This window comes from Crinia signifera, chromosome 6 (assembly GCF_055691185.1).
Source record: "Crinia signifera chromosome 6, ASM5569118v1, whole genome shotgun sequence".
Lineage (NCBI taxonomy): Eukaryota > Metazoa > Chordata > Amphibia > Anura > Myobatrachidae > Crinia > Crinia signifera.
In genome coordinates this window covers 12,094,859-12,107,606 of record NC_139222.1, presented here as the reverse complement: position 1 = coordinate 12,107,606, position 12,748 = coordinate 12,094,859, and the positions used below count along the sequence as shown (strand labels likewise).

Here is a 12,748-nt window from a genome sequence, read left to right as displayed (position 1 = left end):
AGTAAGCAAAATGTTCAGCTTCATTATGAAATGGGCCCTAAGCACTTTTTTTTTTGTAAAAATAAACGTTTCCCAGACTAAAAATGTTTTCTGTCCTGTGCAGACTCCTCTGACGCACCGGGAGGCTTCTCTTACTGGTGAATCGTTCCTCGGTCCTTAGCACAAGAATGGTTTTTCTCCCGTGTGAGCTCTCTGATGTACACCAAGGTTTCCTTTGCTGGCAGAAGATTTCAGGATTCTCTGGAGCTTAATAAGCTTGGTGTGACTGGTAAAACTCTTCCCGCATTCAAGACCTAGAGGTGGTTTCTCTCCTGTGTGATCTTCCTGGTGGTGGATGAGATTGGATGAATATAATAATGATTACAGAAAGATTGCTATAGAGTCGGAAAGGACTACTCCATCGGTGGATATTGCTCTAAGAGCAAACCACAATGCCAAAGACGGGGACCATGATGCAGAACACCTTTTATTTGGAGATCCGCTCAATCTGACAAAGAACTATTTAACAAGGGCATAATGGACCAAAGTGATTGGTCTGCTACCTAAATGGTTGGCCTGATTTCTTGGGACAACGTCCACCAGAGCCCCCCCAAAAATATAAGTACTAGAAGTGGCAGGAGGGGGAAATGCCTTTTTAAAAGACTCATTGCACAACCAAATTTTGAAACCACTTGCCACATGAGGAAGCCCTCTTGACTATCTAACCTACAAGGCATTGTGTTCCGGCCAGCTGATAAAGGTGGAGCGATGGTGCTTCAGGATTATTGCAAATATCGAGATAAAACCATCTCCCGGCTCAGACCTCAAACAGGACCCAACTACGTCTTTCAAGGAGTTAAGAGATTGAGCATGGTTTGGATGCCAATATAATTACCCAAAAACAATCCAATAGTCCAAAAATTAGTCAATTTTCTTACTGTTCCACCACCCAAATGTCCTTTTCATCTATACTCCATACCTAATATACACGAGTCTCCTCAAACTAACCCTTAGCCAATTTATGGATTCTTTCTTACAACCATGTGTTGTCAAATTATTTGGTCATCTTGGTGCTTCCTCTTTACTTTCTTGGGCGTAGGACTGACTGCAAGTGACTTTTTTGGTTTTTAAATGTGAATACTACCTGCAATGGATAGGGACTGCGATGGGGTCTTCTATGGCACCTGCAATTATGGACCTAATAGCGTGATCTGGTCCAACTCTGCAGCACACCTCAAAGTCAGGTTTCAACAAAAACCATCTTCCAGGAACAAGACAAATGCATAAAATGCACTATTTATAAATATATTTTAATGGTTGGTTCTTGAATACTCCAAATTGAAATGCCTCTTTTTTAAGTACTACCTTAGCAGTTTTACAGTGTATATCTTATTTTGAACTATGAAACTTTTATGGCCCTTCATGTTTAGTATTATGGGATGGAAGGGGAGAAATGGGGATGGGTGAAAGGATTGGTGGGAATATTTTTTTTTTTTCTTGTAGTAGTGGGTGTGGTTAATTACACAGGTGTTTCAGCTGTATTTTACAGGAGGAGGTAAGTGAATTAATTGAGTTTGCAAGTTCAGCTGCTTTTTGATTTTAAGTGTAGAGTTTTACCCAGAAAAGGGTTGCATATTGAAACTACTAGGCCTTGCTAGCCTTTTCCAAGTCCACTGTTGGGTTGTAAGGGGTTAAGTTAGTCATAAGGTGGGTTTTGAAAGATGCTGGGCGCTAAAATGAATACTAGTATCATATGTATACACATTGTGGAGCAATTGTTCCAAAGTATCTGAGAAATGTGTGAAATTGGTTTCTTTGGAAGCCCAGTCAACTGATCGAGGGCAGACCCATTGCAATACTGAGGGAGATCACCAATCTTGAGCAAAGTTTGAAGCTCACCATTGAAGCATTAGCTGAGCCAGGTGGAGCAGAGATGGAGGAGGATGTAGAGGTAGGCAGTTGGGTAACAGGTATAAGGGGTAGAAGAGGGCGAAAGAGTCTGAGCAAGCTCAGCAGATTTGCCAAATAGGATAATGATACTGTGGATATCAATTCATTGGTTGAGCTGGGTGAGACTGATTTGGCTAGCAAGCATTTACCAAATTAGAGGGGACCAAAGTTACTCAGGGTCCTGGGCAATCTGTTCCCAGGACTGCAAATGCTTAACCGTGTCTACCGGTTGTGTGGGTACAACATATTGTGGATTGGGTTGACAGATTGTTGGGAGGGTCTGGGAACGAACTAGTGGTTTTGGGCATGTTGGCACTAACAACCAAGTTGGAGGAAGATGGGGTATCCTAAAGAATGATTTCAGGGACCCCGGTCATAAGCTTAAGGCAAGGACGTCCAAGGTGATTTTTTCGGAAATTCTACCTGTTCCACGCACTAGTCCAGGGAGAGCGATCAGGAAGGTTAATGCGTGGTTACGAGATTGGTGTAGGAAGGAGGGGTTTGGGATTCTTGGAGCTTTGAGGTGATTTCTCGGTCACATGCCATCTTTGTTGTCGTGGTGCAATGCACCTGACTATTTAGGTGTATTGGTTTTATGTAGTTCTGTACTGGTAATATAAAGAACGGTCATCCACTGTTTATCAATTAAAAATGCTAAAAGGAAAGTTATCCCGCACAGGAATTGGTTAGAAAAACCAACAATATCTGTGCATGGTGACAAATATTAATGTCAATTAATTCATCTGTATGCTGGGAGTTCCGCCGGTAATCCAACCGGTAGCTGTGGGTGAAGTGCAAGATGTCATCGCCAAAGGGGATTTCCTTTATGGGGGCACATTTATGTGACTGATATGATTTGTTCAATTTAAAACCTAACCTTTTATTTCTGTCTCAAAAATGTAGATGAATTTCTTGTCATGTATACTCGTCAATAAAAAAAAACCATGGTACTTAGAAGGGGGAATTTTTATTTATTTATTTTGAAACAAATTTCGTAACATAAATGCTTGAATAAAATATAAAGAATTTACTGTGATCGTGGTGTTAATATTACAAATATTTGAAGTTGGAAAAGTTCTCAATGAGTTTTGGGGAAAGGGGAACGTGGGGCAATCAGTCGCACAGGTTTTATCAAAGCAGTATTGTTCTCATTTACCCTCAGTGTATTTGTACATCGGTTGGTTAACCGTGAGTAGGGAGGGTGTGCTACCACTGGTTTGACAATTTTTGGAAAGAAGAGAAAGTATGTCTCTGTGTGGTGCACAGGTTATTAAGAAAGTAAAATGTAACTTTTATTTGGATATGTTTAAAAGAATGTAGCGAAATATAGACAGACAGTGACACACAAAGACACACACAGTGTAGGTTTAAAAAGGATCCTTTTTAAACCTACACTGTGTGTGTCTGTCACATTTCAAAGACCCACTAACTGGTGCACAGATGCAGTCATTACTTACTGTCATGTTTCCCAGACCACCTAGCTGGAAAACAGGTGCAGTCATTACTAACTGTCACATTTCCCAGACCACCTAGCTGGAAAACAGGTGCAGTCATTATTAACTGTCACATTTCCCAGACCACCTAGCTGGTGCACAGGTGCAGTCATTACTGACACAGTTCACAGCGCACCTATCTGGTGCACAGGTGTAGTAATTACTTACTCTCACATTTCCCAGACCCCCTAGCTGGAGCACAGGTGCAGTCATTACTAATTGTCACGTTTCCCAGACCCACTAGCTGGTGCACAGGTGCAGCCATTACTAACTGTCACATTTACCAGACCCTCAGCTGGAGCACAGGTTCAGTCATCACTAACTGTCAAATTTCCCAGACCACATAGCTGGAGCACAGGTGCAATCATTACTAACTGTCACGTGACCCAGACCACCTAGTTAGTGCACAGGTTCAGTCATTACTGTCCCATTTCCCAGACCACCTAGCTGGGACACAGGTGCAGTCATTACTAACTGTCACATTGCCCAGACCACCTAGCTGGTGCACAGGTGCAGTCATTACTAACAACATATTTCCCAGACCCCCTAGCTTGTGCACTGGTGCAGTCATTACTAACTGTCACGTTACCAGACTAGCTAGCTGGTGCACCGCTGCAGTCATTACTAACTGTCACATTTCCCAGACCCCCTAGCTCAGAGGTGGGCAAATGGCGGCCCGCGAGCCACTGAGGTCCGGCCCGCCGCACTGACCCCAGTCTAATATGAGTGCAGTCGCGCTGCGGGCGCCCCCCCCCCTCCGCAAATGATCCCGCCTGTAGCAGTAGTACTACTAACGCGGGCACCAGTGGCTGCCCTCCCCGGCACCTTCCTCCTGTCCTGCTCGCCGCCCGGTCCCTGCCGCCAAGGCAAATTGTTGCTGCCTGCTGCTGCTGCTCGGTCCAGCTTCCGGGCAGCGCAGCAGAACTCCAGACTCCTCCCAGACAGTCACCTGCCTCACTCCCTCCTCCCAGGCTACAGCAGCGTCATCAGCCTACCCAAGCGCTGGCTGTAGCCTGGAGGAAGAGAAGGACTTCTGCTGCAGGCTGCCGCCAATAATTCAAGGTGGATTTATTTTGGTACAGCTGCTAATAAATTATGCAATAAACGTGGGGTTTAGGGGATTCGTGGGGGAGGGGGGGGGGGGGCAGAGTGCATCTCTCTGGGTGCACTTTAAATTCATACAAACAGTCCTCCAATGAAGTGTTGGAGTGCCTTTTCATTGGAGGACTGTTTGTATGAATTTAAAGTGCACCCAAGCCAGTTGACCCTGAGACCCCTGAGTGCCGGCATACAGTGGGATATATATATATTTATTTTTTTATTTACAGCATCTTCTATAGCACAGCAGATTCCATTATCAGGACATAGGACAGGTGCCATCTTCCATGTGTAGTCTGGTCACATGCGTGTTACATGCCCGTTTTTATAATGGTAGACATATAATATTAAGTATAATTAAGTTCAAGTTATCATTGGTTCGGCCCTCCGACACACTTCAGATTTTTCATACGGCCCCCAACAGAAATTAATTGCCCACCCCTGCCCTAGCTGGTGCACAGGTGCAGTCATTACTAACGGTCACGTTTTCCAGACCACCTAGCTGGTGCACAGGTGCAGTCATTAGTAAATGTCATGTTTCCCAGACCACTGAGCTGGTGCACAGGTGTAGTCATTACTGTCACATTTCCCATACCAGACCACTTAGCTGGGGCACAGAAGCAGTCATTACTAATTGTCACGTTTCCCACACCGCCTAGCTGGAGCACAGGTGCAGTCATTACTAACTCACGTTTCCCAGACCCCTAGCTGGTGCAGAGGTGCAGCCATCACTAACTGTCATATTTCCCAGGCCACATAGCTGGAGCACAGGTTCAGTCATTACTAACTGTCACGTGACCCAGACCACCTAGTTAGTGCACAGGTTCAGTCATTACTGTCACATTTCCCAGACCACCTAGCTGGGACACAGGTGCAGTCATTACTAACTGTCACATTGCCCTGACCACCTAGCTGGTGCACAGGTACAGTCATTAATAACTGTCACATTTCCCAGACCTTCTTGCTGGGACACAGGTACAGTCATTACTAACTCTCACGTTTCCCAGACTACCTAGCTGGTGGACAGGTGCAGTCATAACTAGCTGTCACATTTCCCAGACCTCCTAGCAGGTGCACAGGTGCAGTCATTAGTAACTGTCATGTTTCCCAGACCATCTAGCTGTTGCACAGGTGTAGTCATTACTGTCACATTTCCCAGACCACCTAACTGGTGCACAGCTGCAGTCATTACTAACTGTCACATTTCCCAGACCCCCTAGCAGGTGCACAGGTGCAGTCATTAGTAACTGTCACATTTCCCAGACCACCTAACTGGTGCACAGCTGCAGTCATTACTAACTGTCACATTTCCCAGACCCCCTAGCAGGTGCACAGGTGCAGTCATTAGTAACTGTCATGTTTCCCAGACCATCTAGCTGGTGCACAGGTGTAGTCATTACTGTCACATTTCCCAGACCACCTAGCTGGTGCACAGGTGTAGTCATTACTGTCACATTTCCCAGACCACCTAACTGGTGCACAGCTGCAGTCATTACTAACTGTCACATTTCCCAGACCACCTAACTGGTGCACAGCTGCAGTCATTACTAACTGTTACATTTCCCAGACCACCTAGCTGGTAGACAGGTGCAGTCATTACTAACTGTCACATTTCACAGACCCCCTAGCAGGAGCACATGTGCAGTCATTACTACCTTTCACATTTCCCAGACCCCCTAGCTGGAGCACAGGTGCAATAATTACTAACTGTCACATTTCCTGGACCACCTAGCTGGTGGACAGGTGCAGTCATTACTAAGTGTCACATTTCCCAGACCACTTAGTTGGTGCACATGTGCAGTCATTACCAACTGCCAGAAGGTGTAGGTACAGTGAGCATATGCATGACTGCCTACTGAACAGTGACCACCCTAAGCTGCTAAGAGGTGGCCACTGATCACTGTTGGTTAGCAACCAGCGATGGTCTGATGGCAACGGTAAGTATTTTCACCATCAATGGGAGGACACAATAGTATTACTGGACAATCTCCAATGGTGAGTGCTGGCCCTGCAATCTGCATGCACGGGATTCCATGGCTAATGATGGAACCATCTATGGTCTACGAGAGATCAGATGAGGTCACATGACCATAGCACTATAAGCATCGATAAGAGGATTTGTGCTGCATAATAATTACAACAACAGTAATACCCATAAATAAAATCAATAAAAATAATAAATATAACAAAAGCTTTAATATCAAAAATCATTATAAAATACATTTTTGGTGATTTTTACTGGTATTTTTTATTACCATTAAAAGAAACCCATAAGAATAACAAATAATAACCATGATACAAACAATAATAATCATCCCAAAAATTAGAACTTGAAAATACACTGTAAAAATAAATGAATATAAGACCATTATTACCAAACAGTGCAAAACAATATCAGTTTTATTATTAAATGAAACCCAGAGGCTGTGTATAATGCCATTGGTTGACGTACACAGCAGCAATGCACCATGGAACATGTAGTGCGACGGTATTTTAAGTTTGCAAACAAAGGTAGAACGATAAAGAGGTTTGGAACGCAGGACCAGGAAGTGGGGTGGAACGCAGGACCAGGAAGTGGGATGGAACGCAGGACCAGGAAGTGGGATGGAACACAAAACCAGGAAGTGGGTGGAACGCAGATCAGGAAGTAGGTGGGCAGGGGAAAATTATGTTGCATTTTCTTCCTGTCACTGAGGAAAGACTGATACAAAGTATCACTACAGGTAACTAATGGTTATACTAACTGATAATAAGATTATTAATGTCTTGATTCTTTGAATATGGTATTATTATGCACATTTGTATACATAGTGTTGCTAATGCTGTTTCATTTCTCACAGTTACATAATATATACAACATACGTATTGTAGCTGTTTTACTCCCCTTAGCCACGTATAATGCACATTTTATATGTTAAAATTGTGTTTTTATTTATTTTATACCTTTGTTTGCCATTATATTGACTGTTTGGTGCCTCTTCTCTATCTGAGATGCTGCATCTATACGAATCCATACAGAACATTTACCGGTCTATGTATTAAGGAGTCATACCTGCATCATCTAAAGTAATGAGGATGGACAGAGAGCGGAATCACACTGGTGACGGAATATTAAACCTTACCCTGGAAATCATTTTCCTTCTAACTGGAGAGGTGAATAATAATGCTGCTAGGATTTTCATGGCGATATCATTTATTTCAGTGATAAAAGGCGCCGACCATCACCAAAATAAGATACAGTGGGATCCATACTATGAAGGGTCAAAGGTTCTAAAAGCGTCACAGTGACGTCACTCTTATCTCTATTACTAACACAGGGACCTGACGGGGGAGGTGAGGGGTTCTGGGAGCGTCACAGTGACATCACTCTTATCTCTTTTACTGACACAGTGACCTGACCGGGGAGGTGAGGGGGTGTGGGAGCGTCACAGTGACATCACTCTTATCTCTATTACTGACACAGGGACCTGACTGGGGAGGTGAGGGGGTCTGGGAGCGTCACAGTGACATCACTTATCTCTATCACTGACACAGGGACCTGACTGGGGAGGTGAGGGGGTCTGGGAGCATCACAGTGACATCACTGTTATCTCTATTACTGACACAGGGACCTGATTGGGGAGGTGAGGGGGTCTGAGAGCATCACAGTGACATCACTCTTATCTCTGTCACTGACACAGGGACCTGACCGGGGAGGTGAGGGGGTCTGGGAGCGTCACAGTGACATCACTCTTATCTCTATTACTGACACAGGGACCTGACTGGGGAGGTGAGGGGGTCTGAGAGCATCACAGTGACATCACTCTTATCTCTGTTACTGAAACAGGGACCTGAATGGGAAATTGATAACTTTGTAATATCTTTGCAATCAATGTATATGCATAAGATATTTTCTCTGTTGTTTAAATATGGATATTTATTACTATCTCTCCCCCTGTACACAGGATTACAAACTTGTGAAGAAGTCAAGTGTTCATGCCCCATTTAGCCGTCCCCGTGTAGCAGGAAATTTTAGAAAACCCAAGAGCCCCATCATGAAACCTCCACCTCACTCACTGATACATGAGAGGAACAATGAGCAGAAGATCCTGAAACTCGCCAACAAGATCATTCAGCTGCTGACCAGAGAGGTGACTGCTGGGAATGGGGCATCATACAGTAATACCGGGGGAGGTGACTGCTGGGAATGGGACATTATACAGTAACACCGGGGGATGTGACCGGAGAGGTCACTGCTGGGAATGGGACATTATACAGTAACACCAAGGGATGTGACGGGAGAGGTGACTGCTGGGAATGGGACATTATACAGTAACACTGGGGGATGTGACGGGAGAGGTGACTGCTGGGAATGGGACATTATACAGTAACACTGGGGGATGTGACAGGAGAGGTGACTGCTGGGAATGGGACGTTATACAGTAACACCAAGGGATGTGACGGGAGAGGTGACTGCTGGGAATGGGACATTATACAGTAACACTGGGGGATGTGACAGGAGAGGTGACTGCTGGGAATGGGACATTATACAGTAACAACGGGGGATGTGACCGGAGAGGTGACTGCTGGGAATGGGACATTATACAGTAACACCGGGGAATGTGACCGGAGAGGTGACTGCTGGGAATGTTACATTATACAGTAACACCGGGGATGTGACCGGAGAGGTGACTGCTGGGAATGGGACGTTATACAGTAACACTGGGGGATGTGACAGGAGAGGTGACTGCTGGGAATGGGACGTTACACAGTAACACCGGGGGATGTCACAGGAGAGGTGACTGCTGGGAATGGGACATTACACAGTAACACCGGGGGATGTGACCGGAGAGGTGACCGCTGGGAATGGGATGTTATACAGTAACACCGGGGGATGTGACCTGAGAGGTGACTGCTGGGAATGGGACGTTATACAGTAACACCGGGGAATGTGACAGGAGAGGTGACTGCTGGGAATGGGACGTTATACAGTAACACCGGGGGATGTGACTGGAGAGGTGACTGCTGGGAATGGGATGTTATACAGTAACACCGGGGGATGTGACCGGAGAGGTGACTGCTGGGAATGGGATGTTATACAGTAACACCGGGGGATGTGACCGGAGAGGTGACTGCTGGGAATGGGACATTATACAGTAACACCGGGAATGTGACAGGAGAGGTGACTGCTGGGAATGGGACATTATACAGTAACACCGGGGATGTGACAGGAGAGGTGACTGCTGGGAATGGGATGTTATACAGTAACATCGGGGGATGTGACCGGAGAAGTGACTGCGGGGAATGGGACGTTATACAGTAACACCGGGGGATGTGACCGGAGAGGTGACTGCTGGGAATGGGACATTATACAGTAACACCGGGGGATGTGTCTGGTGATGACTGTATCATTGTGTGTGTCAGGTTCCTATAAGGTGTGAGGATGTCACTGTCTATCTCTCCATGGAGGAGTGGGAGTATATAGAGGAACACAGGGGTCTGTACAAGGATGTTCTGATGGAGGATGAAATGCCCCTCACATCACCTGGTAAGGAAGTTAAATTGCTCTCATATATATCAAGAGAGAAGATAGAATTTTAGATATATGACTAGAATGCTTTTGTTTCCAACAGATTTAACTTCTGATGCTGCAAATGAATGTGTATCCACTAATATTCAGGAGGAACCGGTCTCATGTGATGGAGGAGACCTCACAGACACTGACATATATACACCCACAGGTCATACACAGGATACATCTACTCATGCTAGGGAGGAACCGGTCTCATGTGATGGAGGAGACCTCACAGACACTGACATGTATACACCCGCAGGTCATACACAGTACACATCTACTCGTACTAAGGAGGAACCGGTCTCACGTGATGGAGAAGATCTCACAGACACTGACATATATACACCCACATGTCATACACAGTATACATCTACTCATATTAAGGAGGAACCGAACTCATGCGACAGAGAAGACCTTACAGACACTGACATATATACACCCACAGATCATACACTGTATACATCTACTCATATTAAGGAGGAACCGGCCTCTTGTGATGGAGGAGACCTCACAGACACTGACATATATACATCCACATGTCATACACCATATACATCTACTAATATTAAGGAGGAACCGGCCTCATGTGATGGAGAAGGCCTCACAGACACTGACACATATACACCCACAGATCATACACCGTATACATCTACTCATATTAAGGAGGAACCAGCCTCATGCGATGGAGAAGGCCTCACAGACACTGACACATATACACCCACAGGTCATATACAGTATACATCTACTCATATTAAGGAGGAACCAGTCTCATGTGGTAGAGAATACCTCACAGACACTGACATATATACACCCACAGGTCATATACAGTATAGATCTACTCATATTAAGGAGGAACCAGCCTCATGCGACAGAGAAGACCTCACAGACACTGACATGTACACACCAACAGATAGCACAAGGGTACAATATACGCCTATTTACCAAACCGCACACGTCACAGGTCAGAGATGTTACTGCTCTGAATGTCAGCAAAGTTTGACTAAGATCTCAGATCTTCTCTGCCACCAGATTGTCCATAAGAGCCCCCGGCCTTTTGTGTGTTCGGATTGCGGGGAATGTTTATCGACCAGTTCTCGTCTCGCTGTACATCAGAGAATTCACAAAGGAATGAAGATCTACCCCTGCACTGAATGCGGGAAGTGTTTCGGCTGCAGTGCCCACCTTACCCTGCACCGGCGTATACACACAGGTGAGAGGCCCTTTTCCTGCCCTGTATGCGGAAAGTGCTTCAACCGTAATGCCCACCTGACGGTGCACCACAGGATCCACACCGGAGAGAGGCCCTATCGCTGCTCTGCATGCAGGAAGTCGTTCAGCTGCAGCGCCAGCCTCATAGTGCACCAACGGACTCACACCGGGGAGAAGCCGTACCCCTGCCGCGAATGTGGGAAACGCTTCATTACTAACTCAGAACGTTCTAAACATGAGAATGTCCACACAGGCGCCAAACCCTTCACCTGCTCCAGCTGCAGTAAAGGCTTCGCCTGCAGATCAAACCTGGCGAAGCACCAGAAAATCCACGCCAGAGGGGAGCCATTTTGATGCTCAGTTTGTGGATAAAGTTTTACCCATGATTCTCTGCTGGCAGTGCATTATATGCACCACACAAAGCAATAACCTCACTTGTTAGTGGCTGGTAACAGTTTATATGTAAAAAAATAATATCTTAATAAACAGAAATGTTTTATAGACTTTCTATGTTGCCTGTACTGTTGGAGTCATATAACATGGAAGTATAATTTGGAGGGAAGTTTGTAATATGTTATACCCATTGGCCCTTATTCAGATCTGATCGCAGTACAAATTTGTTCTCAAAATGGGCAAAACCATGTGCACTGCAGGTGGGGCAGATGTAACATGTGCAGAGAGATTTACATTTTGGTGGGGTGTGTTGAAACTGAAATCTAAATTGCAGTGTAAAAATAATGCATCCAGTATTTACCCTGCACAGAAACAAAATAGCTCAACCAAATCTAAAAATGCCAGCGTCCCGCTTATTTGTTATATAAAGTCAAATAAAAAATGTTGTGTTAAAAAAATATAATATTTCTTATAGAAGGTCATTATGACAGGTCATTATGATGAGTAAAAATGTTTGCTGGGCAATTTTCACAAATTCACTTGTCACTCGAAGGGTTAAGATCCATTTAACCTGGAGGGGACCCCGGGATTCGCCAATATGGTGAAGCTGAATAGCTTATTAGAGGACAGTGGTACAGAGGACTAATGTGGAGGCAAGAGGCCAAGTTGTAACCTTTGTACTAGATATGCAGTACTTCACATACAGTAGGTGGGTCTGCATACAGAAGAAGACAATGGACCGACATGACTGGGCCAATATTATTACCGTTTATTTATAAAGCGCACACATATTCTGCAGCGCTGTACAGAGATTATTTCACCATTCACATCAGTCCCTGTTCCAGTGGTGCTCACAATCTATATTCCCTACCACATGTACACACAGACAGTCTAGGGTTAATTTGTTGGGAGCCAATTAAACTACCAGTATATTTTTGGAATGTGGGAGGAAACCGGAGTACCCGGAGGAAACCCACGCAAGTACGGGGAGAATATACAAACTCCGCACAGATAGAGCCATGGTGGGAATAGAACCCATGACCTCAGTGCTGTGAGGCAGCAATGCTAACCA

The 12,748-nt window shown here is 45.1% G+C and overlaps 1 protein-coding gene across 2 annotated transcripts; it reads left to right on the top strand.

Moving 5' to 3' along the window:
* The first annotated feature begins 7,086 nt into the window (after positions 1 to 7,086).
* On the top strand, positions 7,087 to 11,786 carry LOC146009927 (uncharacterized). Of its 2 annotated transcripts, none has more exons than XM_083150568.1 (5): positions 7,087 to 7,243; positions 7,539 to 7,673; positions 8,465 to 8,650; positions 9,924 to 10,047; positions 10,133 to 11,786. In XM_083150568.1, exons 2-5 carry the CDS (start codon positions 7,590 to 7,592, stop codon positions 11,635 to 11,637), a joined length of 1,899 nt encoding a protein of 632 aa, XP_083006694.1. In that variant the 5' UTR covers positions 7,087 to 7,243; positions 7,539 to 7,589; the 3' UTR covers positions 11,638 to 11,786. The 2 variants fall into 2 exon arrangements, with proteins under 2 accessions (XP_083006694.1, XP_083006693.1); XM_083150567.1 differs by having other exon boundaries at positions 7,108 to 7,243; positions 7,512 to 7,673.
* Positions 11,787 to 12,748: the final 962 nt, after the last annotated feature.

Excerpts from the sequence above, each read along its gene's own strand:
- LOC146009927 (XM_083150568.1), top strand. The coding sequence starts at position 7,590 with ATGAGGATGGACAGAGAGCGGAATCACACTGGTGACGGAATATTAAAC. Across the intron at positions 7,674-8,464 it reads TTTTCCTTCTAACTGGAGAG|GATTACAAACTTGTGAAGAA; the intron begins GTGAATAATAAT and ends CCCTGTACACAG. Across the intron at positions 10,048-10,132 it reads AATGCCCCTCACATCACCTG|ATTTAACTTCTGATGCTGCA; the intron begins GTAAGGAAGTTA and ends TGTTTCCAACAG.